Here is a 26709-nt window from a genome sequence, read left to right on the forward strand (position 1 = left end):
AAGAGATAAACACGGGCCGTGCCCAGCAAACAAAACAAACCATGAATTGATAATTGAATGTGCTGCCCACAGGATTATACGTTGGAGTGTTAATGCAAACTGTGTTCTTGCTTCTGATGCGTAGGGATTGCGAGGCCCTGGAGGTTACGATGGAGAGCCCGGCATTCCAGGAAATCCCGGCGAGTCGGGACCTCCAGGAAATCCAGGTCCAGGAGTGAGTTTCACATTACAATACACCCAATGCACCCAGGAGTGTGTTCACATGACCGTACCCAAATATAAACAGGGGTCTGAAGTGCATTCCACATCGACAATGAGTTTTACATTACATTTCACAGTACTCAATAATAGACGTGAGATTACATGCATTGTGCGTTACTATGGAACAAGTTTACATTACATTGCACTGAGCTGGGCTGAAGCTGTTATCCTGATCGAGCAACATAATGAAATTACAGCCTACACTACAGTACACTACAAGCTTCAGGTCCTATAGCACACACTAGTACCAAGACAAAGAATGTCTATCATTTATTTGCTGTCGGGCAAAAACATTTTGTTTTTCCTGTATATGAATTTTCTACTTCCTACTTCATCTACAGTGTCCCATTGCAATTATTTTAAATTTCAAAAAGCATTGAATATTGAAAAAACTGATTATCACAGGAGGAATAAATCACGTTGTGTTTTCAGGGTCTGGGAGCCCATATGGCAAGTGGGTTTGATGAGAAGTCAGCAGGACAGACAGCCATGATTCCTGGAACAAGGGTAAGTTTTAAACTGCTGCGTGATTGTCACACTGCATGAGAACTCTTTATATAAAGCTATGGACACACAAAAAAAACCCTGGGCCACAAGCCAAATCTACACACAAACACTTGATGACCGAATGGAACAACGGATACTGCACCAAACAACACCACCAATGAAAATAAACATGCAAACCATTCTCCAACTCGCACAATAAGCACAATCGACACAAAATCAAAACAATGTGTGTCAACGCGTACCTCAAGGAATTCTAGGAAATATGTCCAAGCTGAATTGGTACATGCATTGTTAAAAAAAAAGAAAGTACAATACATATGTGGTATGTCCGTTGTCTCCCTCTCCCGAAAGAGAGAGGCAATTACAACTTTGAAATAAAAACTAACCCCGGTCACTGACTGTGTACACATGGCTGAAAGGCACTTACGGTACTCATTTGAATAATACGGACTTGTCACAGTTGTCAGCTATTAAAACTACAATCCATAATTGCTACTATGTTACAGTCAAGAGGATGAATCTCGTGCCATCTACAATATTGCCCATGTGTTTCAAATAACGTTATTGCCATTGCCAACCACTAGGTGTCTTCCTACATGCATGACACTGGGATTGCAATGCATGGATGAGTAGGGAGACCACATCCAACCACTGCAGATGTGCAAATCATTTTGTATTAACAGTTTTGTATTTTTACATCCTTAAAAAGTGCATCTGATAAATTGATTACACCCGGCAATATGTGTATTTGGTTGAATTAATAATACTATGATACTATTCTAATTTATGATTTATGCAAATGAAATTAATGACATGGAATCCATCGGGTTTTTAAACATGCCTGTCTCTCATAGACGTCTAAAATCATGCTCTTATGTTCTTTAGGGTGAGGGCGGAACGCGAGGACCTCCTGGACCAAATGGCTCACCGGTAAATTCACCATTATCTTTAGTACTAAAGATTGCTACAGAATATAATTTTTCTATATCCCTTCTTATTTGTCTACTTTACTATTGTCAGGGTCATTCCGGACCAGGAGGACCTACTGGAGATGTTGGCGATCCAGGAGGCATGGTAAAACATTTCTGTGCATGTTCTTCTATGAATCCCAACCTTTTATTCTATTTGTTCATGCCAATCTGATTATAAATTTGGTGTGATTGCCATGTGCTGGCTCAATATTCAGTATCACCTGTAAACCTATAACATTAACCACATTGTTTTGTTTTTCCTGTGTGTGCACATCCAGTAAGACATTAACATCCTACTTTCCAGTACATTGGCTGTCTTCATAGAATGTACTGTAGGCCAAATATAATTCCTTAGTTGCAGGAAAGTTAATGCTCCCGCATTTGGAGACACACAATGCTAATTCAACGTTCAGTTATTATCATTCTGGCTTGATTCTTCCGTTCAGTGGTTTCTTTGCTTGACATTTTGATTGATTTGGTTTCTTTTCCAAAAATGTTGCTCTGTGTTCAATCATTGTGCAAATGGATTACACTGAATTAACAGCAACCTAATTGTGTGTTGTAGGGTCATTCTGGCCAGAGGGGCCCTGAAGGCCCACCGGGGAAACCAGGCGAAGACGTGAGTTAGTTCTGCTCTGCTGTTACGTGATCAATATCTGTGACTATACATAATCTATTCTACACAGTAACTTTTCATACATACTGTACACAAACCGTACATGTTTGACTTCAGTTACTGTAGGAACAGGGATGATGGTGTTCAGATGGAAATGTTTTCCTACCACTTCTGTTTTTATTGTTCAGGTCAAAGGTCAAATCAGCATTTGCTCAAATATTCACGGGCATTTTAAGCCTTTAGTTAACGATTAAAGCCAGAACAATAGTATGACGTCAAACGTTCTCCTCAATTTACATTTTGAACAGTTCAGCGTATGTTTATGGACATCCATCTGATAATTTAATTAATGATAAAGCCATGTGGACACAGCGTATGTTTTGTGTCTAGTATTTAATATGTTCACTGCACGGCATGTCAACACTTAATTAAGGACACTGTAATTCGTTAGAGGCTTTAAAAAATATTAAGCGCTAACTGGCGCAAGATGACAGCGTGGTCTGTCAAGAAAGAAGAAACTAAATAAAATGCGTGATTTAGCAGCGTATAAAAACCCATAACATTTCTACCGGAACCTCTTTGGCAGCGAACAGTTTGTGATGCACAAAATTGTATGTCTTGTCTTCACACAGGGAGAAGCAGGCACATCGGGAAATTCCGGGGAGATGGGCTTCCCTGGCTCAGCTGTAAGGAAATCTATGCCTCAGTTGAATCATGCATGTACAGTACAACCACAAAAATATTGCTAAATAACACCAAAATATGGAATACAATTCCTATATGCTCTCCAAAAATGTGGTTTGCAGAAATTTTGCTTCAATGCATATACAGTAATTCATTAACCATTTTAACCATGTATTCTTCTGTTTACCCATGACTCCCCCAAGGGTCTAGTACTAGGCCCTCTCATTTGGTTCCTCTACGCAGAATCTCTTACCCGAAATTGATGATCTACAAGCTAACAATGTGTCGTGCACGCATTGTGATCTATTAGATCACAGAATGCTTGCCACCAGAACAGGGACGCCATGGTTCAAGTGGGCTAACTAATCTTCTATGGAACGTTTCAGGGAGGTAGAGGATTTCCAGGGACACCCGGACCTCCAGGATTGAAAGGTCATAGAGTGAGTATAAAGTATTGCTAGACTAAATATTTATTTTAGATTAACTTTTGCTTTCTTGTGCTTATTTGAAAAGACGATGGGACAGGGGACTCTTATGGTATACAGTTTCAGAACCACAAATAAATTCCAGATGGAACGGGCTTTCTGATTTCAGGGTCATAACGGGCCAGGTGGAACGAAAGGAGAAAGGGGAACGCTTGGATCCAAGGCAAGTAGCAATCACAAACGTATGCATCGCAAACGTACTGTATGCGATGAGTCACAGACGTATGCGATGCAAATGTATGCAATGAATCACAAACATTGCAATTTTTGTGCGCTAATGTCCTGCTATGATGATAATGTCCTCACGTGGCTCACTGCCAGCATATTATAATCACATATGAAGTGTCATTATCGTGGTCCATTTGCTGCATTTATAAATGTGGTTTATGTGATTTTTATATAGGGTGCCAATGGCCCCACTGGCCCAATGGGAGGATCTGGCCCCATGGTGAGTCTTTTTAACCAATATTAAGGCTACTTTCGTAAAGCCCAGTCCCATGATTGTATTTTATTCTTCATCATATTACAGTGACGCATGGCAAAAATAGCCAATCTGCAAGCTCACAAAGCGTTGTAATTCATTATATTGACAATTTTTTGCTTTGTTTTTATACATTTGGTGGTTGAGCCACTAACCTGTCCTGCACAGCATGTATCCATCCATTGACACAGTGAGTTCTGAGCATTAAGTGCCTTTTCTGATTCTGAAATTGGCAGGTTTATATTGTACTGTACTGCACTTAAATGCAGATGAATAGAGGGATGCACTGTGCACTGTATGTACAGTACCCAATTTACATACAGTATACGCCTGTGAGCTTGCAGACTGACTACTAATCGGTGTGCAACACCAGCGTGAAACTAAGTATAAATCAGCTGTAAACATTATGTTGTATTTACCGGTACTGCTTAGTTTTGGCACGGTAATTCTGACTTTTTGGATCGTTCTAGGGTCCTCTTGGGATGCCAGGAGAGAGGGGTCGTTCTGGACCTAGCGGCACATCTGTAAGGATCAAAGCCCTACTGTTTTTATTTTTTAATTAATGGCGATACCCAGATACAACAGTGGTGACCTTGAAGAGCCATATGATTACTTGATGTGACACTGACATGAACACGCAGAGTTTCACTGCCCGCCCATTATTTCTGCACACACCCGTTCTCCATGTAGTTGTAAGAAATGTAATTTTGGAAAATAATCTAGTTTTTTTGCTCAAACAGCTGTAAAATCACTATGGATGTTTTCATTTATACTTTTTTAGTAATTTTATTACAAATGTACAAATAATATAAATGGCATGCCATTTTGGAATATAACCTTTCATTCTGTGATAATATTGAGGTCTTAGTTTGGTGTGATTGTAGCCTACTATAAAGTGAAAACAGCCTAACCTGTATGTCAGACAGTCCGAGTGAACTGGTTTTGTCTTTTAGGGTACCAAAGGCCCACCTGGCAACCTTGGAAAATCAGGTCCAATGGTAAGTGTTCATTCAAGTCCGACATGACAATCCTTGATGTGTTGCTTATTTGTCACCAGACGGTAATGAACAACAATTACTAGTATAATCAATCAATAATACAATCAATACTAGTACTACGCTAAAATAGAACAGTAGCAATGCTAACCACTTAAGCCCTATACTTGATCATACGAATATAGAACTATTTTAGATCTGATAGATTTTTAATACAAATTTCCTTTGTTTAATCATTCCACCTATGCCCAAATTGGGATGCCGGGTTGAAAATAGTTAACTGTGGGGGCACGGTGGCACAGTCAGTAGTGCTGTCGCCTCACAGCTAGAAGGTCCTGGGTTTGATTCCCGCTGGGGACGCTGTGGGTGCTGGGGGCGTGTTCTCTCCTCCACATCATCAGTGCCCATACCCGAGGCTGGGTTGGCGAAAAAGCCTTTCTGTGTGGAGTTTGCATGTTCTCCCTGTGTCCCCTAGGGTAGGTACCCTCACAAAAACATGCAGTAATCCTGGTCTCTAAACTGCCTCCCTCTGGCCAGCCGGGGCGCCTGATGGTGGGGAAAGGAACTGGTTGGAATAACGTGTTCCCTCCACACGCTTACGTCGGGCCAGGGAAACTCCCCCCTGTTAGGTGAAAAGAAGCAGACTACTCATGCATAGAATGAAGCATGAGGTCAGTCCGCTGCCCTCCCCAGGTTGGCAGAGGAAGTGTAGCGCCCAGGATGACATTAGATAATTCACCTTTAGCAAAGCCCTGCCCTCTACCACTTAGACACACCCACTTGGACACTTTCCAGCCGGGCTCATTCATTCCAATGTAAATATCATGGATTTTACACATTAAATACTGGTTCATTTTTGGAACCAGACCTTCAAAATCTCTTACAGATCTGTCAAGATCTGTGTTTCTTTTTTAAGGTTTTAAGAGGTTTGTCTAACGTAACCCATGTTATGCTTACACTAGCTGTGATTGGACCATAGCAGTTTGGGAAGGGGAAAAAAATGCGTTGCAAAATCGTGGGATAAAAATTATTTAAAAAGAAAATAGTTAACTGTATCTCATAATTAACAGGATGTTCAATCCTCATTCATCAGATGATGCAGCATTAATGCTATTTCTGTGATCTGACAGGGTCCCTTGGGTATCACTGGACCACCTGGCTATCCAGGAACACCAGGAATGAAGGCAAGTGCATTATGATCGATTGATCTATCTATCTATCTATCTATCTATCTATCTATCTATCTATCTATCTATCTATCTATCTATCTATCTATCTATCTATCTATCTTATATAGAAATTACCCAGTGACCGCTTTTCCTGCAAACTACATGCAATATGCATCATACTGTATCATACTGCCCGTTTCAGACGGGGAGCGAGTGACACAGGCATTCTCACCTGGATCAGCGACGCTCATGAGGGGGTGTGCCTGAAAAATAAAAGCTCCCCACAATCCAGGTCTAGTCGCCCACGGCGGGTACGTGCACAAACGAGCACGTGCCCGAGAATTTCAAGGGGCCGCTCACAAGAAAATACGCTTGCGTAATTGCCCCTCAACTTCTCTGTACGTCCAAAGTAAACGCACGCCTCTCATTGAAAATGTATTACTAGGCGCGTCAGTTGCTCCATGTCTGAAAAGGTCTTAAGTCTGCACTAATAATGTCATATTCCTGTACAATGGATTGGTTGTTGATCTAGCTCTGTTGTCTGTGGATTAGACATGCTTTAATCTCTGAACAGGAAAGCCTTTGTTTATGAGGAGGTGTGACCGTTGGCTCTTGTCTCCTACAGGGACAAGCAGGCTCCACGGGGGTCCGTGGTCCTGAAGGCCAACAGGGACAAAGAGGAGAGACAGGTCACCTGGGAAGACCTGGATCAACCGGCATTCAAGTTCGTTCCTTACTTTATCTATGCTTACACTTCAGATACTGTAGGCTATACCACATAAAACTCACTCAGTAGTCAGTAATCATATACGGCAAGTGCTACGTATATACGTGTATGTAGCACTTGCCCTAGCCTCGACGACCTTGCAGACACATGCAAAGGCTAAAGTATATATTTTAGATAGAATGTTATGTAGACATAATGTTTACTTTGTAGTTTACAGATATTATACTGTTAGACGGATGTTAGGTTCTTAGTTTACTTATGATCCTAGATTACTATTTCTATGTATTTGATGTATTACCATGTGTTGTTCTTGTTTACTGTAAATCGCTCTGGATTAAGCGCATCTCCTTATGCCAAATTGACATTGTAAACTAAATTGTATACTGTAGACTTTTGCTTTTAGTTTGTCAGATGTTAGTGCTAACGTGGCCTAAATGTTACATGGCTCATCACCATACTCCATAAAGGTTTTGTGGATCTAACTTGAAATATGTTCTGTTCAAAGGGACCCATGGGAACAGATGGGGGGCCGGGTACAAAAGGCCCATTGGTATGTTAAAATCACTTCCACAACTAATATATAATACACAATATAATATGTCTATCAGGGCTTTTTTGAAGGTTATGTGATCCTTTGCAGGGTAATGTGGGCACAGGAGGACCAGGAGGCCATCTTGGACCATCAGGCCCTCCAGGACCACAGGGAAGCACTGGTCAGCCTGGTATTAAAGGAGGAGGAGTAAGTTGGCTTCTACTGCTCGCTCCAACACCCTCACACTATTGTCTGTCCACATAGAACAGTGGTTCTCAACCAGTGGTCCGGGGACCACCACCTTATGGGGGCTCCAGGTGGTCCCCAGCTAAATGATGGAAAGTTGGTAACCATGGACCCATAATATAGATCTTTAACTCTTGAGGGAGTAAAGTGAAACCAAATGGGTCCATCTGGTTTCATTTTCCTTTTACACTCTCTCAAGAGTTACATTTTTGTTAAACACCTGCATTACTTTACAAATTTACAAGAAGTCTACACAATTAGAGAATGTAGAATAATTGTATGTTGATCAACGTTTGCCTGTTAGCTCTCATCAATACAGCATGGAATTGTGGACAAAATCCAACGATAACAAAATATTCTTTAGTTTTGGGTCTGAGAGGCTAAATATCTGTGGCTCAAATGCAGAATAAGTAATGAACCTTGATATGAAATGGGTTGGAAACCACTGACATAGAATATATCCTACATAGAATTATTAATTTATCGTATAACAAACAAAACCATGGCCAGTTTGAGTTTACAGGATGACATGTTTGTGTTCTAGGGAGATGTCGGTGTAGCAGGATTCAAAGGAGAAGCCGGACCCAAAGGAGAACTTGTAAGTTCCAATAATTACATTGTTTTACAAGTGAACGAAACATGCCTTCTTTTCTTTTCTTTTCCTAACCCTTTTTAAACACAGTAGAGTTGTCTAACGCTTTCTGTCTGTCACATTGTGGCTTGTGTCTGTGTCATAGGGACCCCCAGGCTCTCAGGGAGTGATCGGACCTCAAGGAGAGGAAGGGAAGCGAGGACAGAGGGGAGACTCCGGCTCTGTCGGAATCACTGGTCCGTTTGGCGAGAGGGTGAGTCAGAGTTCTGCCTCACTCAAAGTGCAATATCCATCAGTCACAGGACCCGGTCATTTTCATTATGACCTCAATTTAGAAAATTTATCATTTTTGGAAAATATCGCAAACACAATACATCACTTTCAGCTAAGCTTAGTGTGGGAAATTGGATACATTCCCATTTATGCAGAAGAAGGTTGTTGTTTCGGCCAACAGTAGGAGAATATACTGTATACAACTATATCAACTTTGCCTTAGCAATTAAAATGTCATCAAACTTTAATTTGAACAACTAGCTATTTAACCACTTATGCCCTAAACGTTGTTGTATAACAATAGCTAAAATAGCCGATATACAAGCTTGAAAACCAGCTATTTTTGCTATTCAGTTTTAAAACCTTTGTACGAATCTGATGGTATGGAATGTTACTGATGTTTCTTTTGGTTTTTCTCAGGGAACCCCTGGTAACCGAGGATTCCCTGGAGCTGATGGACTGCCAGGACCTAAGGTACAGTGCACCCCGTCGTTTGACCCACTAAGATACTGATTTTATTCAAGAAAGAATCATATAATGATAACATTGTTGGACCGCTGGCCTAGTGGTCAAGGCGCATCTTCACTTGTATCTAGGCTATCAATAAAGGCAGAAGACATATTTTTGCACTCTGTTGGTTCGCCACGACATGTTTTATTTGGCAATAAGGTGCACAGTGACGTGATCCTCTAAATCTGTATAAATCTGGACGAAATCTGTACACTTTATTTGTTATTTCTTTCGTTTACCATTGCTCTGTATTGTTGATGCTTCTTGTTTTGTTTTGTGTTGCCTTTTTTGCTGTACACAACACAGTACATTTTCTTTTTCATACTCTAACTGTAAGCTTGTAACCTTAACTGTTGTGCCTCCTCTGGGTGATTTCTACCCACGGTATCTTATCTATCTATCATTTGATCTCTGAAGGGTGCCCAAGGAGATCGTGGAACCTCTGGACCAGGTGGGCCAAAGGGTTCAGGAGGTGATCCTGGACGCACTGGGGAACCAGGACTACCAGGTGCAAGGGTACGATTTGCTTCCCACGGTCCCCTATGCAATAATAACCTTTTTTCACTTAATTGGCTGGCTATTCATTGACACGTTTTTTCTCTTCTCTAAAGGGTCTAACTGGTACTCCTGGAGTCCAAGGGGCAGAGGGCAAGCCAGGACCATTGGTAGGTCTTTTTCCTTAATCACAAACTACAAATTGGCTACACAGTGTATTTTCAGTAGCTTAATGAATGAATAACTTTGCTGATCGTGGCTCCTTGGTCATAATGTGAGTGCGGTTGGTTTCTCGTCTAGGGGGGTCCCGGTGAAGATGGGCGTCCAGGTCCCACTGGTTCCCAAGGAAACAGGGGTCCTGCAGGAACTATGGGACTTCCGGGCCCGAAAGGCTTTAATGTAAGGCACAATTTAACATCAATAATGATACACGTTTCTATACTAGCTGTATATCGAATAAAAACAATGTGTTTTAAATTCATAAGGGTGACCCAGGAAAGTCAGGAGAAGTAGGATCAGCAGGAGTGTCCGGTCAAAGAGTGAGTACCTTTATTATTAGTTCAAAATAATAGAACACATACCACCCTGTGCACCTCTCCATAATCAAAAACCATTTCCTTCTAATGTGAAGTATGTTACCATACTGACACCCAAGTATGAAGGAAGAGCAAAATGTCTGCCCTGTGAATATGGTCAGTGTAGTTACAGTACTATGGTTGGCTCTGTTTCTTCTTTGTAGGGCCCGCCTGGGAAAGACGGAGAAGTTGGCCCTGCCGGCCCACCTGGACCAGCTGTACGTCACTTTTTGTTTTTTAATAAAAATAAATTAATTCCATTCGGCATTCCCACAGACATCAGTAATGATGCTTAAATGTCTCGTTTTTTCAAGGGTGTTGCAGGAGAAAGAGGAGAACAAGGCCCACCGGGCGTCAATGGTTTCCAGGTGGGTTATTTTGACTCTTCGATTGATGGGAAATGCAGGCGAGACACATGTTTTAAAATTAAAATTATAGGCGTGGATAGATACAAAATATTCATAGGGGGATAATTAGACCATTTTGTCTGTCTAATAGTAAAGTGCTCACATGTTAATTGGTGTCTGACTGTCCTTTTTGTGATTCTAGGGTTTGCCTGGCAACCAAGGGCCACCTGGAGAGTCGGGAAAACCTGGTGATCTGGTGAGTGTGATTAAAATGACATGCACATGTGATACGTATCACTGTATACATACTGTATGTGTACCTACAGATAAGGACCACAGGTCATCGCCATGCTGGCTTGTGGTGGACCCTTACGGGTGTTTTGGTTTCATTTGTACACTCTCAACATTATGGTAGTCCTTTTGAGAACGTTTGAGAACCACTAGTACTAGTTGGGCTCCTAATGTATCATAGTAAATAAGTGTAATACATATTCTGCAGAAAACCTGGAGACTTGACATTAATTGGGTATTATGATCGAAATGAGAACGTCATAATGGTGTGTGTAAAACAGAACATCTCAAATTGGCCACGGACAAGGCCAAGTCTTTGCCATGAACACATTTGTCCATGTACGGACATAATTAATTAATAATTGTGATGACCCCTGATAAGGACAGATACTGTATAACCACAATAATTACACATTGCTAGCAACTGTCCATGAAGAAATAATGTGTCGTTGTCTGCTTCATGCAGGGTATTCCCGGAGAAGGAGGTGCTGTGGGTCAGATTGGACCGAGGGTATGTATAACATCTATAACATGCATGAAGCCTGGAGATAAAATGGCATGCAATGCTTGATTGATTGATGGAAATTTTTATTCACATTCACATTCATTCAGTATGTAGTCAATACAAAAACGGCTACGAGGATGAAACCAGAAAAGTACAAATTGTTAACTAAGACGTACAAATATACACAGTTAAAGAAAGTAAAAAAGAAAATGGGAAAAACATGTACTGTATGGAAAAGGGTGGGGGGGAGGGTTGAAGGAGTCTAGGGATTGACATTTCTTAATGCCTGTATGGCGTTCCATATTTTACCGACGCTTCATGGCTGAACCAGTTGAAATTGAAACTCACCGAAAGAATGTGACACTGAACGATACCGATTGATTCACCCACAGGGAGAACGTGGCATTCCCGGAGAGAGAGGAGAACTTGGTGCGACCGGTCTGCCAGGAGCCAAGGGAATCCCCGGTGCACCAGGCCCAGACGGGCCAAAGGTACGAAATGACGTCTGAGTGACTGAGTGATTGACCAGCAATGATGAAGGATAACCACGTATAAGAAGTCAGTTCCATAGGGGCGGGGGGGGGACTCACAGAGAAAGCCTGAGATGGAGAGCGAAGAGACAAAAAGAGAGAGAACATTGAGAAAGAGAGAGAGAGAGAGAGAGAGAGAGACATGATGACTGATAGTGACATCTGCAATTGAATTACTCTCATTACTTCACCTGTCAACAACCCAGGACAGCATGAAATAGATTTCACCCAAACAAGTAACCACCACCATTGCTTTGATGCTGTCGGGTCGAAACCATGTATGTCCAAAACCGTTCATATTTTTGTTATTTTAAAAACATTTTAAAATCGTAAAATAGCTGATCTACAAGTTTGTGACGCGTTTCGAACTTGTAGGTGGGCTATTTTCATTCCTTTTGCGTGACACTTGTGTGGTGAAGTAGGACATTAATCTGCACAAAAAAAGAAAAACAATTGTTTGTGAATGAGCATGATTCAACATGCAGAGATTTTGAATGGCTTTATATTTGGCACGGGCAATATATGGAGTCTCTCTCTCTCTCTCTCTGACTCTCTCTCTCTCTCCCAGTTGGAAATGGAGTATCCAACTGCGATGCTATTGTTAAAGTTGTGTTAAAGCTGCCAAACAATTGTATTAATGGCATTTATAACATTTCAACCATGTAGGTCTTCAGCAGGCAATTATTATTTTTTCTGACGAGGAGGAAACTGAAACAGAAGATTATACAAAAGTCATTGGTAATGACAATGAATAGCACCTGTGAGTCAGAAGAAACGACCTAGCTGAACTTCTCACCCTATCTCTAAGGGAGATGCCAGCCACCCGTTTTTGCGATTTGCGACCTTATTCTTTCGGTCATGACCCACACTTCATGACCATAGATGAGAGTAGGAACGAATATTGCTCGGTAGACAGAGAGCTTTGCCTTCTGGCTCAACTCTCTTTTCGTCACAACAGTGCAGTACAGCGACTGCAATTCCGCCCCTGCCGCTCTGATTCCCCAGCTGATCTCCTTCTCCGTCCCGCCCTCACTCGTGAACAAGACCCTTCTCAATGTATTTGAAAGTGTCCACCCTTTCCACCACTGAGCCATTGATGGTGACTGGTTGGAGCTCATCCTTCTTTTTCCTATTGTCCACTACAATCTCTTTGGTCTTTTTAACGTTCAGATAGGTGATTGTCCGTGCACCACTGCTCCAAGGTGGCCACCTTCTCCCCTGTAGGCCGAGCAGGGAGGAGGTGGCACCTTGGAACCGCCGGAGATCAAATCCACTACTGCCGCGTCGCCAGCAAACTTCACAAAATGTTTTGACTCCTGGGTCGCAATGCAGTCGTAGGTGTACTGTACAGGGAGTACAGGAAAGGGTTGAGGACACAGCCCTGTGGTATCCAAATGCTGACGGTTAGTGTGGAGGACGTACACCATCCACTCTCACTGTCTTGGGGCGGTCTGTCAGGAAGCTCTGAATCAAAGCATCAAACCTAGCCTCTGACTAAACAACATAGCTGGCAAGTCCTAGCTACTAAGCTACATGAAGAACCCTTACTTACTACTAATTACATTTGTCAAATAACTATAGAATTCCTTGTTTGTCTCCATAGGGTAGCCCCGGTCCAACTGGCGCACTAGGTGACCTGGGACCTCCAGGTCTTCAAGGAATGCCAGGAGAGAGGGGCATCTCTGGCTCACCTGGGCCAAAAGGAGACAGAGTAAGTACCCCTGTACACTTCAACATATTTCTGTTACAGTATGTTGAATATGGTGTCTTTGGTCAAGTAGCTCAAGCTAAATGTGTGCAAATAGTTCTACGCAATCATACAGTATGACTCAGCTTCACTATGTAGGCTACTTATTTCAACAAGTTTGTTTTCATTCAACTCTGTGAAACTGACATTTCAGAGTTTGTACCTCGTATATGTTGGACTTACCAGAAACATTATTGTTCTTGCTTCGATGTCTGGAGAGTTGTGCATCCAGGAACTCTTCAAAATGTCTGTGTCTCTGTCTTGGTAGGGGGCACTTGGTGATAAAGGCTCAGAGGGTACAGCTGGTAATGATGGCGCACGGGTAAGAAGATCTATTGTTGTGTAGCTTCAATCCATTGTAAACACATTTAATCATAATATCCCGGTATTGTGGGGAAAACCTACTTAACCATACTTCTGGTATAGACTATTTGAATGGATGTGTTATCCAGTGGAGAGGAGCCTTGAAACTGGTCACAGCATGCCCACTACATGCCTTGCTACTGTACATTCAGTAGACTGGACAACATGTTTCATAGTAAACATGGTAACATGGATATATCCCTAACCAGGTTCTTTTCACATCACAGGGTGCTCCAGGTCTCGTTGGCCCAGTTGGATCTGCAGGGCCCAGTGGTGAAAAGGTACAGTATAATGCCCTATTTCTCATGACCTGGTAATGAGGTGTATGACGTGAGTTGGTTTAGAAACACGTTTCAGTATTGTTACTAAAGTACAGCTTAAGTAAAATCAGAGTTTGTCAGTTATTTGTTGGGACTATAGTTCACGTTTGTTGAGGCCAATTCTTGTATTTGTTTTCACGTGCATCACAAGCGAGCACAATGCCTATATGAAAGACAATGTGATTATCATTAGAAATGTGATCTATTCACAGGGAGAACCTGGACCCAAAGGACCACATGGTCCTCCCGGATCCAGAGGAACGACTGTAAGTAGTCTATGATGGAGAGACATATTAATGTTTTGATGTGTTCAGTGTCTTTAGACTTCTTAATGAAGACCATGACATTACTGCAATCCCACCAAGTGTTGTATTAATACCTTCATACAATATGTTTTTTTTTTTGGACTTACTTTTTCATTTTAGGGATCTCGTGGTGACCCCGGTCCCATCGGTGCTGTTGGATTTGCCGGACCACCTGTAAGTATTAAGCGATTAATGAATCACTTAAGAGAGAGAGAGAGAGAGAGAGAGAGAGAGAGATGATGATTATATAGTATAGTGATGATTAATAGTGATAGCATGTAATCTAAATGTACATGACCTTTTCAGGGCCCTGATGGTCAACCTGGAGTCAAAGGAGAGCTTGGAGAGCCAGGTCAGAAGGGAGACGCTGGGTCTCCAGGACCCCAGGGATTGGCTGGTGCCCATGGACCTCCCGTGAGTTGGAGACAAACATATTGTACACCGTAACCTAACAGTGCATGGGACAAGGCTCGGTTGATAAACTACAAGCAAAAACACCTGTGACATTATGTGCTGACATGCTAGGGAAGGAAGGAAATCATCTATTCATCAGACTGACTACCTATGCTATGCTACCTGAATACATTGTACTGCATGTGCTACTGATGGCCTTTTTCTAATAAAGTATTGCTGTTCTAGGGTCCAACTGGTGTTGCTGGACTGAAAGGTGGAAGAGGAACGCAGGGTGCGCCGGTAAGACATTCTGCCTCCCCTCCGCCCTCACCAAATTAAGTGCTATTTTGTAACCAAATATTTCAACCTATCATTGTCTATATCATGGTGGCCAGCATGGACAAATTATTCTAGAATGAAAGCATAGAATAACACAAGCACTAAACAAACACTATAGAATCCTAATGAATTTGGTGTCATTTTCCTGTCCCTAGGGTCCTACTGGTTTCCCCGGCTCAGCAGGAAGGGTCGGCCCACCAGGGTCAACTGTAAGTACTGTAACATAATGTAATACTTTTCAGGGAGATATGACTTGTGACCAATCACCAATGGGCCTTAAATCGGTAGAGAGACAGATGTTCAATCTCAAATCTCAACGCTAACACGATTTAATTAATTGCCCAGCTGCAATATGGCCATTTGGCTGTCCTTAATTGACCTTAAAAAGCTACTGTAGGTTCACCAGCAATAATGTACTACAGTGTGTAACCAAGGCCATTGTTCTTTTTGCCATTGTTTTGTTTAAGATATTTTTGTGGCGGATTCACACTATGGTCATGGGTGCGCACTCGGGACCACATTCCGCTAGTGTTTGAGTAGCGCGAGCCGTGGAAAAAAACATAAACTAAAAAACACATGCGCTGCAGCTAGGACAAGCATACCAAGGGTTAGTCAGTGACGTCACAGTTAACATACCATATGTACGTGATGTCACCGTGATACAGACGAGAGACAACATTACATTGCGCTGTTTCAAAGACCATCAGCGCAGCGCACACTGCCCCATAGTCCACAGCGCCCACCCTCTGAGGCACATAAGTTGAATGAAGGGTACCCAGGTGCGCTGTTGAATCTCGGCCAATGTGAATCATGGCCAGCGGGGACCAGGCAATCCTATTCGGGAACAGTTCGCATCAATCGGACTCATTGTGAATCCGCCCTTAGTCTTAGTCTTTTGAACACACCATTTAGTTTTAGTCCTATTTAGTCATCTGAAATAGTTTAGTCTTTATCAAATAAAATATTTATACTAGGGATGTCCTGATCACGTTTTTATGCTCCCGGTCCGATTCCGATCATTTGAAAATGACGTGATCGGCCCCGATTTCCGATCACGTGATCGGATCTGGACAACCCTAACACTAAGCGTTCCTTTCAGGGTCCCATCGGACAGCCTGGACCTCTGGGTCTACCTGGGAAAGAAGGGCCTCGTGGCCTCCGCGGAGACCACGGATCCCCCGGAAGATTCGGAGAAAGAGGCCCCGCGGGGCCCCCAGGGAGTCTAGGAGACAAGGGAGACTCCGGAGAGGACGGCCCTACGGTAAGCATCCTCAGCCTGTCCATTCATTGCATCCGGTGGTGGGAAAAGTACTCACATGTTATACTTAAGTACTTTTCACATTGGCCTGTTATAGCCTGTTATAGCCAGAGGTGGACATTTACTTAAGTAGAAATTCTGTACTTAAGGGCAGTACTTAAGTACATTTACTTAAGTAAAGTTACTTAAGTGTCCACCTCTGGTTATAGCACCACCAACAGGTGGATTTTTGCTAAACACATTTTTGGCCTATTATAGCGCCACCAGGAGGCCACAACCTGACCTGGCCTGACCTGTGCCTCGAGGGGCACTTTATCGCATTCTGTCTGTGTCTGTCTGTCTGTCTATCAATCTATCTAATGTTCTCCCCATGAATAGTGTTCACGTGGTTAATGGTATTTTTCGTCTGTTTTTCCCTGCCAGGGACCAGATGGTCCCCCGGGTCCAGCAGGAACTACAGGACAGAGAGGCATTGTGGGTCTTCCTGGTGGGAGAGGCGAGCGAGGGATGCCAGGCCTGCCCGGCCCAGCGGTACGTCTCGCATAGTCTTCAATAGGCCATTCTATTGGATGTGATTTTATTTCTTCATCGCTAGCTCTGCCCATTTTTATTGTGAAGCACGAACGTCACCACCTTTTTTTTTGCTGTGGCTCGATCGGGCTGCTTCGTAGACAATGTGTGTGGCAATTAGTGAAACAGCAAAGAAAAACGTCAACTTTCGTTGATTTTGTAGTTGCAGTCAACGCAAGTGAATGTGTTCAACATTGGAGAGATGTGTGAGTCTTTTGACAGGTAATGGGATCTGTTGTGAGATATCTGCATCTCGTTTTCAGGGAGCACCAGGAAAGCAGGGAAACGCGGGACCATCTGGAGAGAAAGGCCCCCCTGGCCCACTCGGTATGGCTGGCGCCAACGGACCTCGTGGCGATCCTGGCCCTGATGTAGGTTTAGTTTTTTGACCTTTATTTCAATTTCTGTGGTTTCAGTTGTTTTTGTTTATTGAGAGATCTCCATGTCTGCGTACAAATCACTGTTTTGCTTTTGCTCATCAGGGGCCATCTGGTTCTGACGGTCCCCCAGGAAAGGACGGTGTCTTCGGACAGAGGGTAAGGGTGCCATTATGTGATGCAGCACAGTTACATTTGGTTTCAAATTAAATCAAATCACGTTTTATTTATGTAGCTTATTTGAAAACAAGTTTGACTGGTTTGACTCCGTGGCTCTCAACCAGTGGTCCGGGGACCACTGGTTGGGGGTTCCAGCTGGTCCCCAGCCTAATGAAGGAGAATTGGTAATCAAATGGACCCTTATAGATCTTTAACTCTTGCGAGCGTAAAATGAAACCAAATGGACCATTACGGGTCCATTTGGTTTCATTTTACACTCTCAAGTGTCACATTATTGTAATTTGTTTAACATCTTTATTACTTCATTTACAAGAAGTCTACACAATTAGAAAACGTTGAACAATTGTTATTTTGATCAACATTTGCCTGCTATCTCTCCTAATGGTACATCAATACAGCATGGAATTGTGGACATATTCTTTAGTTTTGGGTCTGACTCTGAGGGTTAATTCTCATCAAATGGTGGTCCATGGCTCAAAATGCCGAATAAGTAATGGCCCTTGATATGAAAAGTCAAACTGGTTTGACTCATGTATTGCTGTGCACATTGCCCAGTAACGTAATGTGGCTCCTGCCCCCCCCCCCCCCCCCATAGGGAGACCGTGGAGACCCCGGTCTAGAGGGTATGGCCGGTGCCTCTGGACTCCCCGGTTCTCCAGGACCTGTCGGTGCTCAAGGCGGTGCAGGAAGGAGAGGAGATGCTGTAGGTGAAATTATTTATTTTGCCATGCCTTCTGATTGGTCCCTGACTGACTAACCAGCAGGCTCTTTCCGCCCTGGTTCCGCCCTGTTAATGTTGAATTTACTGAAACATAATGTATTATGCACGCCACGTATGAAACAGGGCCATCTATCACTTTCTCACATCACCCCGCAATAGGATACGTTACATTTACTAACATCTCATATGTCCATCATACAGGATACGTTACATTTACTAACATCTCATATGTCCATCATACAGGGCTAGGATACGTTACATTTACTAACATCTCATATGTCCATCATACAGGGCTAGGATACGTTACATTTACTAACATCTCATATGTATGTCCATCATACAGGGCTAGGACACGTTACATTTACTAACATCTCATATGTATGTCCATCATACAGGGCTAGGACACGTTACATTTACTAACATCTCATATGTATGTCCATCATACAGGGCTAGGATACGTTACATTTACTAACATCTCATATGTATGTCCATCATACAGGGCTAGGATACGTTACATTTACTAACAACTCATATGTATGTCCATCATACAGGGCTAGGATACGTTACATTTACTAACATCTCATATGTCCATCATACAGGGCTAGGATACGTTACATTTACTAACATCTCATATGTATGTCCATCATACAGGGCTAGGATACGTTACATTTACTAACATCTCATATGTATGTCCATCATACAGGGCTAGGATACGTTACATTTACTAACATCTCATATGTATGTCCATCATACAGGGCTAGGATACGTTACATTTACTAACATCTCATATGTATGTCCATCATACAGGGCTAGGATACGTTACATTTACTAACATCTCATATGTCCATCATACAGGGCTAGGATACGTTACATTTACTAACATCTCATATGTCCATCATACAGGGCTCAAGAGGACCGAACGGACCACCAGGCTCGGCTGGAAAGAGAGGATTTGGGGTGAGTTGCTAGTAGTTGACTGACAGACTCACGCAGTTTAAGTAAAAGTATCAATACTGCAATATAGGAAATACTAAGTAATAGTCTGGAATTCAAAATTTACTTGAGTAAAAGTACAAAGGTATTGGTACCAAAAGTAGAAAGTGCTCTTTATGCAGAATGTCTCATTTTAAGTTTTCAAATGTATAGAAATCTTTTGAAAATAGCACTGTACTACAAGCACACAATGTACGTGTCACATGACTCACATAGCGATGCGTTGTGAGGTTATTGATCGGCTATTTTCAAATGGCCGACATGTGTATAGGGCTGAATATGTTTTGTAATAATAATCTAAATGTACAAAATAACTCGTAACTAACATATTAAAATAAATGTAGTGGAGTAAAAGTTACTATATTTGCCTCTGAGATGTAGTGGAGTAGAAGTAAAAAATATTGGAAATTAGAAATACTCATGTACAAATATCTCAAATTTGTAATCAAGTGCAGTACTTAAGTTAATGTACTTAAAGATTCTATCACAGCACAGCCACAATGAACATGCCACTTCTCCCTCATCATGACATGTGTATCGTGAAATGTTGTATATATATATTTTTTTTAAAGGGCCCACAAGGACCAAGAGGAGATAAAGGTGACCTGGGAGACCACGGAGAGAGAGGTCAGAAGGGCCACCGTGGCTTCACTGGGCTGCAGGGTCTTCCTGGACCTCCTGTGAGTGAAACGAGACACCACCTGACCCCATCTAACCTAATCTGACACATCTAAGGCCATCTAACAGTATCTAAGGCCACCTAACAGTATCTAAGGCCACCTAACACCATTTAATAGCAGCTAGACTGGTTAATGAGTAATCTATCTGCCTCGTGTGGTAAAAACCACAATTACAACTGATTGTATTAAAAATCATTTTCAGGAGTTACGGGGCTGTATTTTGCGTGTCTTAAGTACCAGGAATAGAATAGCCAAATGTCTTAAGTACCAGGAACAGAATAGCCAAATGGCATTGATCACGCCTCCAGGTCTTTAGTTTACTCAAGTTAGGGAATAAGACCTGGTACTTAAGACACGCAAAATACAGCCCATAGTGTTCAAAACTATGCACTGCATAGTTCCATTTTGAACGCTGCAACTCTTGATAACTCACGCAACTCCTGATATAAATATATTCATTATGTTTTAATTAAAGTGTAGAGAGACTATAAAGACAGTAAGGTAGCAATATGGAGCAAAATGTGTAACGATATTCAAAGGTACTTTCGGTGTTTAGGAGGATGAAGTATGAAGATCAACATGTGATAGATGTCCAGTTCTATTAAATTAGATCTGTCCTCACTTTTAGGGTACGGCAGGTGAGCAAGGAACATCAGGTATCATTGGACCAAGTGGCCAAAGGGTAAGTACAAATATTCACATTAACAATGTAATTTTGTTACGTATATAAAAACTATCAAGCACTTCTTTCATCATGAAGTTTAGACACTGTTGTTTCCATTCCATTTTTTATCTTACACGGCAACAGAAACAGAGAGTAGAGTATAAAGAGCGTACTCTTTACAAGTCCGTTTTACTAAATAAAGAGGACGCACTTTGGTTTATGGCTATGCAAACACAATTGTGGGAAGGGTATTATCGGTCATTGCATGTAATCCTACGGGCTGGGGCAGCACCTGTCAGCAGGGAGCGTTGGGCGGGATGATTGGGAATAAGGCTCTATGTCCTCGCAGTGGGGGCTCCTCACTGGCAGTTGAGTCAGTAGGGTACACCAGCTATACTGGGGAGGAATTCATTGGCATAACGACTAAACTGGGGAGAAAGTCTGCAATACAATTAGTCTGTGCGTTTTTCTTTTTTTATCACGATATAACGGTACTAACGATTATCAGCCCAATCCCTATTTGGGATATTTCACTTAAGATTGACAGTCTTTCAAAAAGGGCTAACCGGGTTTTACTTTGATGTTGCATAGGGGCCTCCGGGGCCGATTGGACCTCCAGGAAAGGAAGGCTATCTGGGATCACCAGGACCTATGGGACCGCCTGGCACACGTGGACTCAGTGGAGACATTGGACCAGAGGTACTAGTCAACCATCAACATGAGGAGAAACAGCACTGTCCTCAGGAAAAAATAAATCACAATCCAATAGAGCTGAGGCAAACAAAAGGTGCCATAAAGTGCAAGAACAAAGATGTTTCAGTTTATGCCATCATTATTTTAGGTAATGAATGTCCTGTGATCAGACTACTAGCGTGTGACATTTATGAATTGTTTGGACATATTTTACTGCGAGGAGGACAGGATATCTACTGCCATACATTTATTCTTCATTATTTACTTAAGTCACACAACAGAATAAGAAGTTGAATCACTGTGGCTGTGGTGGTGGTTAAGAAAAAAAAGAACAAAACACGAAAACATAACAAACCACTTCCCTACTTATTCACAAGGGCCCACCAGGAGAGCCCGGCCCCAATGGTCCTCCCGGCCCACCGGGACCCCCCACGGCTGCGATGGACGACCTATTCGGCGGCTCTCACGATTATGACTCGGGCCCACCCCCTCCCGAGTTCAACGAGGACGAGGCTCTTCCCAACAGCAACGGCTCGACCATCGTGCCAGTGGACCCCGGGGTCCAGGCCACGCTAAAGGCCCTCAGCAGTCAGATCGAAAGCATGAAGAGCCCGGACGGCAGCAGGAAGCACCCTGCCAGGACCTGCGAGGACCTCAAACAGTGCTACCCCGGCAAGAAGAGCGGTGAGTTGCAGTGGTGGGAATAAGTACTCACATTTGTTACTTAAGTAAAATGTACTGTAAAAGTACAAAAGTATTGGTATCAAAATCTACAAAGTAACTAGTACTAAAGTGTTCAAATTTAAGTAAACGTACAATATTTGCCTCAAATGTAGTGGAGTAGAAGTAAAAGTACAGAAAATTGGAAATACTCCAGTAAAGTAAAAATACCTCAAAATTGTACTTACCGGTAAGTACAGTACTTGCGGAGAGAAAGTGGGAAAGCCATGATTCTCAATCTTTATCATTTCAAGAACCGCCAATTTGATATACGTAAGGTCATGGAACCTCATTTGATACTAGCACTTAATTATATATTTTTTACTCTGGGACACGACCCGATCTAAACTGTAAAATCCTATGTGTTGATTTAACTCTAACCGGTCCATTTGGTTCCATTTGTACACCCCAGGCCTCAAGTAGCCTACCCGCTGCTGTATTATTATATCACAACATAATGTTATATCATTGATCCTGGTGACGCACGGTTATAGAAAACTTGGGATTCCCTTCTCACATACCAGTGGGACATGTCCCACGTACTAGCACAGGTACACATACTAGTGGTTGGGAACCTCTGCCCTAGACCTTTGACACATGGAGGGACACTAAGGAGGGAAACATCTTTGAGAGGAACCAAATTAGCAACTCCTACTTGCTTGACCTCTTAAGCCATGAATAGATAGGTTTTTTTTGCAGATTTACAAGGCCACAAGGCAGGGCAATGAGACATGTTGAGAGCTTGTAGTTCAGCTATTTTCCCTATGTTTGAAAAAGTGTTCACCCATGTTCAACCCCAGCTGTTCCGATGAAGCCTTTCAGAGGCCAACTGCATATTGTACTGGGCATAAACCTCCCTTTTATCAGCACTTTTAAAGTATGCTGACATTGAGAGTGTAGAAAAAGCTTTCTTTGGCCAAAACATAGTGAACAACATTACAACTTCCATTTTAAGAACTATTGATTGCATTTGACCAGAGGTCAAATTCCCCCTTCAGGAATCGAAGAAAACCGTATATTTTGATAACAAAGAAGTACTGCCTAATCAAAGTTGGTGTTGTAACTTTATAGTTCATCAAATACTTGTATGAGAAGGGGAGATGTGGTGGAGTTTGGCAGACAGTTTGGGGGTCCAATGGAGTTAAGAGGTTTTGTCTGAAGTGCTTTTAAATAGTTTCAATTGGTTCAATATTTTTTTTATCCAACACGCACAGTAGTGTTCATTATCCTGAGGCTACACTGGATACAGTACATATTACATGTGGAATGCGCATATACCCAGCACTGAACAACAGGCTACTGCAGAATGTACACTGTAAAAAGAGTTAACAGACCATTGGCGTAGAGCTTCTTCAGTCTTCTCTCTGGTTTCTGTTTGTTTGAATGCCCTTTTAAACCTCTTCAGGTGCTCCTAACGAGCAGCGGCCATTTTTCTGCTGCACTCTGGGAAGTGTAGTTATGAGTTGTGATGTTGACCATGCTCACAAAATAATATGGAAGAGGTTTAGCAAAAGCTCCACTACTGAGTTTTGACTTAACATATACTGTATACCTTGATTCGTAGTACTATAGTCTCTACTGAGTGTGCTGACTGTTCCTATAATGTGGCTCCTCCAGGTGAATTCTGGGTGGATCCGAATCAAGGCAGCGCAGAGGATGCCATCATGGTGCACTGCAACCTGGACACCGGAGAGACCTGCATCAACGCCAACCCGGACAGCATACCTCGTAAAGTGTGGTGGACGTCGTCCAGGAACAAACCTGTGTGGTTCGGAGCCGACATCAACGGCGGAACACATGTGAGAAACTGGGAGATGATGGTGCACTGTGGGTGTGTGTGTGTGTGTGTGTGTGTGTGTGTGTGTGTGTGTGTGAGTGTGGGGGGGGGGGGGGGGTGACAAAATGCATGGTGGTATTATCTCTATATTTATATAACGATTGAATATGTCCCTATATTATACATTCTACACACCCAAACTAGTGAAAATAGCAGATCTACAAGTTCACAATAACGAATTGCTCTGCGTTGTGAACTTGTAGATCTGCTATTTTCACTACTACTTGAACATTTGTTTTCTAATTTGTGGAATTTTTTTCTTTCACAATTACTGAAAGATTTTTTTTGGGGAATGTTGAAAATGTTTTGAAATAATTATGAAAAACAAACTGTTTAGGGAACCAGTGATCTACAATAACGTCAGAAATGAATTCACCACTTTCTTCTCTGTGGTTCTATATAGTTCACATACGGCAACAAAGATCAGTCGGCGAACTCGGTGGCTGTCCAGATGACGTTCATCCGACTGCTGTCCAAAGAGGCGTCCCAGACCCTCACCTACCACTGCAAGAACACTGTGGCTTACAAGGACGAGAGGACCGGAAACCTCAAGAAGGCTGTCATCCTTAAAGGTTCCAACGACCTGGACCTCAAAGCAGAGGGCAACAACCGCTTCAGATACACAGTGGTGCAGGACAGTTGCACGGTAAGTGCTAGACTCTTCCATTTTTTACACACATTCCATTTTACCCCGTCTTTGAGAAATGCAAGTCCTGCTCCTGAATGGTCATTCCATAGCTGCTGAAATCCATCATTTGGGTTTGTGACGTGTAGTCTTAAGGCATAAATCATTAAGTATATCAATATCATAATTCTGTTGTTGGTTGTACAGTAATGAATTACTGGATTCCGCATAAGAACCATGCAATAACTTTTCAATTTCTTTCTTTCTTTCTTTCTTCTTAATTAGCAACCGAACGGCAACTGGGGCAAGACAGTGTTTGAGTACCGGACACAGAAAACCGCAAGACTTCCCATTGTGGATATTGCCCCTGTGGACATTGGTGGCCCAGATCAAGAGTTTGGTGTGGATATTGGGCCTGTGTGCTTCTTGTAAATCCAACAGCAGGGATGAGTTCAAGTGAATCCTGAGACTATTGAACTGACAGCTGACATGATCAGCAGCCACTTTGTACATACAAGTACTGAGGACTAGTGGCCCCGTGGCGAGATATTTATTGTGCCTTTCAAACAAAGTTGAAGACATCCAAGATTTGTTTGTAAGTCAGATGAATGTTTGGGAGAAAATTACATAAAAGAATTGGTAAAAATTCAGAATCATTCCTTTGTCTCTTTTGTTTCCCGCGAGTTGAACCAAATATGCCACACTTTGGTCCGAAGACCTGATCCACTGATGCAAGCTTTCACAGTTTTGCAAAACAGGTAAAAAAGACCTTACCAAAGATTTATGAATTTGAATGCTTTACATGTTTAATTATAACTGTTTGTAGGCTATGAGCAATTCCACAGAATGTTAGTCAAATAACCCTTTTTTCATAGATTCGTTTATTTTGTTTTTATACCAAGTGTTTGAATATAAACTGAAAATTGTGGTGCTATTGAATACAGCCGATGATGCCTACATTGGTACTGGCGTTTTCTCTATTTTTCTAAAGACAGCTTTGATAAAGATTCATTCCTGTATCCAGTTCTTTCCACTTTGTACTGACCACATAGCACATTAAAGAAACATTGACTGTCGTTTCCTCAGTGTTAGCTACCTCGTCTCCAAAAACTGGGATGCGATGCAATTACATGTTGATCTTTTCACAGGTGCTGTTTCTTTATAAGCCGTGTGATCTTTCACTTTTGCCAACTATGGTACAGGGCAGGGTTTTGGAATGCCAATAAAGATCTTTCTGTCAATGATGGAGAGGAGAAATCTGTGTTGTGTGGTCGGTGTGTGATGATTTGTATAATGTCTCTCTTTTGTTTTCTTCGATTCACAAAAGTAGGCCTAGCACAGAATGTTATATTCTTATGCATGTCATGTCAGTTCCCCCCTTTTCAGTATCCTTGACTTATATGCTCCTGACGATTTCTTTATAACAGCTTTTGAAAATAAGGTGGCTTTGAGTTTGCTTCATGTATTTCTTGCTATGCAACAAATTAAACAAAATGCTTGGTTATCCCCAACAATCTCGTCAAATTACTTCAGGTTTAGTTACCGGTATACGTTTTTACCTGTTTTTTCTTTTCTTTTTTTAGATCACCAGATTTTCTTCTTTTTCTGCACAATTACTATATATTGCCTAAGGCATACTATATGGATCTGTGTACGTGCAGTAGTTTGGCAATTGTGTTACTTCATGTGGGCTGTCTGTATTAGTTAAACATTGTCCTGAATGTGCTTTTCTCAAATAGTTATTGTTACAGTTTGGGCTTTTTGTTTTGTTTTGTTTAGATAAAATGACTATTGAATGCTTATATTTATTATAGATTTTAAACATGTAAATATTCTCTTTACTAGGCTTAAACTGCCTGCTAGCAAGCCAGAGGCAGAGAGGAGTGGCACATTCCATACTGGAAGCAAATGAATTTCATCCTTTGAAATAAATATTGAAAATACTTCTCTCTGCCTGTTGTTATTTAGTCATGTGTTTCTCAGAGTTCAGTTAACCCTGAGGACTTCACCGTGGATTCGTGGAGACGCCATGGCTCACACATGAAAAGGCCACACTCGTTGGGAAAGCGGTATATGAGTATTTTTATCTGATCAAAGTTGTTGTTAGAGTGTATAAATAATGTTCACAATTA

At 42.0% G+C, this 26709-nt stretch overlaps 1 protein-coding gene across 1 annotated transcript in view; it reads left to right on the forward strand.

Annotated features, from left to right (window-relative positions):
• The window catches only part of LOC308330449 (uncharacterized protein), a 63838-nt gene extending 37312 nt beyond the window's left edge, over positions 1 to 26526 (forward strand). The window contains exons 7-54 of the mRNA XM_080785302.1: positions 125 to 214; positions 694 to 768; positions 1654 to 1698; positions 1789 to 1842; positions 2305 to 2358; positions 2988 to 3041; positions 3426 to 3479; positions 3634 to 3687; positions 3928 to 3972; positions 4476 to 4529; positions 4959 to 5003; positions 6131 to 6184; positions 6795 to 6893; positions 7402 to 7446; positions 7537 to 7635; positions 8219 to 8272; positions 8412 to 8519; positions 8960 to 9013; positions 9467 to 9565; positions 9661 to 9714; positions 9845 to 9943; positions 10030 to 10083; positions 10284 to 10337; positions 10434 to 10487; positions 10669 to 10722; positions 11224 to 11268; positions 11655 to 11753; positions 13396 to 13503; positions 13808 to 13861; positions 14130 to 14183; positions 14435 to 14488; positions 14648 to 14701; positions 14834 to 14941; positions 15167 to 15220; positions 15415 to 15468; positions 16359 to 16520; positions 16941 to 17048; positions 17351 to 17458; positions 17570 to 17623; positions 18240 to 18347; positions 19269 to 19322; positions 19931 to 20038; positions 20667 to 20720; positions 21294 to 21401; positions 21773 to 22079; positions 23733 to 23914; positions 24356 to 24598; positions 24863 to 26526. Of these exons, the coding sequence (XP_080641428.1) occupies positions 125 to 214; positions 694 to 768; positions 1654 to 1698; positions 1789 to 1842; positions 2305 to 2358; positions 2988 to 3041; positions 3426 to 3479; positions 3634 to 3687; positions 3928 to 3972; positions 4476 to 4529; positions 4959 to 5003; positions 6131 to 6184; positions 6795 to 6893; positions 7402 to 7446; positions 7537 to 7635; positions 8219 to 8272; positions 8412 to 8519; positions 8960 to 9013; positions 9467 to 9565; positions 9661 to 9714; positions 9845 to 9943; positions 10030 to 10083; positions 10284 to 10337; positions 10434 to 10487; positions 10669 to 10722; positions 11224 to 11268; positions 11655 to 11753; positions 13396 to 13503; positions 13808 to 13861; positions 14130 to 14183; positions 14435 to 14488; positions 14648 to 14701; positions 14834 to 14941; positions 15167 to 15220; positions 15415 to 15468; positions 16359 to 16520; positions 16941 to 17048; positions 17351 to 17458; positions 17570 to 17623; positions 18240 to 18347; positions 19269 to 19322; positions 19931 to 20038; positions 20667 to 20720; positions 21294 to 21401; positions 21773 to 22079; positions 23733 to 23914; positions 24356 to 24598; positions 24863 to 25009 (4032 nt within the window). The 3' untranslated portion in view covers positions 25010 to 26526. The remainder of the gene's footprint in view (positions 1 to 124; positions 215 to 693; positions 769 to 1653; positions 1699 to 1788; positions 1843 to 2304; positions 2359 to 2987; positions 3042 to 3425; positions 3480 to 3633; positions 3688 to 3927; positions 3973 to 4475; positions 4530 to 4958; positions 5004 to 6130; positions 6185 to 6794; positions 6894 to 7401; positions 7447 to 7536; positions 7636 to 8218; positions 8273 to 8411; positions 8520 to 8959; positions 9014 to 9466; positions 9566 to 9660; positions 9715 to 9844; positions 9944 to 10029; positions 10084 to 10283; positions 10338 to 10433; positions 10488 to 10668; positions 10723 to 11223; positions 11269 to 11654; positions 11754 to 13395; positions 13504 to 13807; positions 13862 to 14129; positions 14184 to 14434; positions 14489 to 14647; positions 14702 to 14833; positions 14942 to 15166; positions 15221 to 15414; positions 15469 to 16358; positions 16521 to 16940; positions 17049 to 17350; positions 17459 to 17569; positions 17624 to 18239; positions 18348 to 19268; positions 19323 to 19930; positions 20039 to 20666; positions 20721 to 21293; positions 21402 to 21772; positions 22080 to 23732; positions 23915 to 24355; positions 24599 to 24862) is intronic.
• Positions 26527 to 26709: the final 183 nt, after the last annotated feature.

The sequence above is a fragment of the Protomyctophum bolini genome (assembly GCF_963924005.1).
Source record: "Protomyctophum bolini genome assembly, chromosome: 16".
Taxonomy (NCBI): domain Eukaryota; kingdom Metazoa; phylum Chordata; class Actinopteri; order Myctophiformes; family Myctophidae; genus Protomyctophum; species Protomyctophum bolini.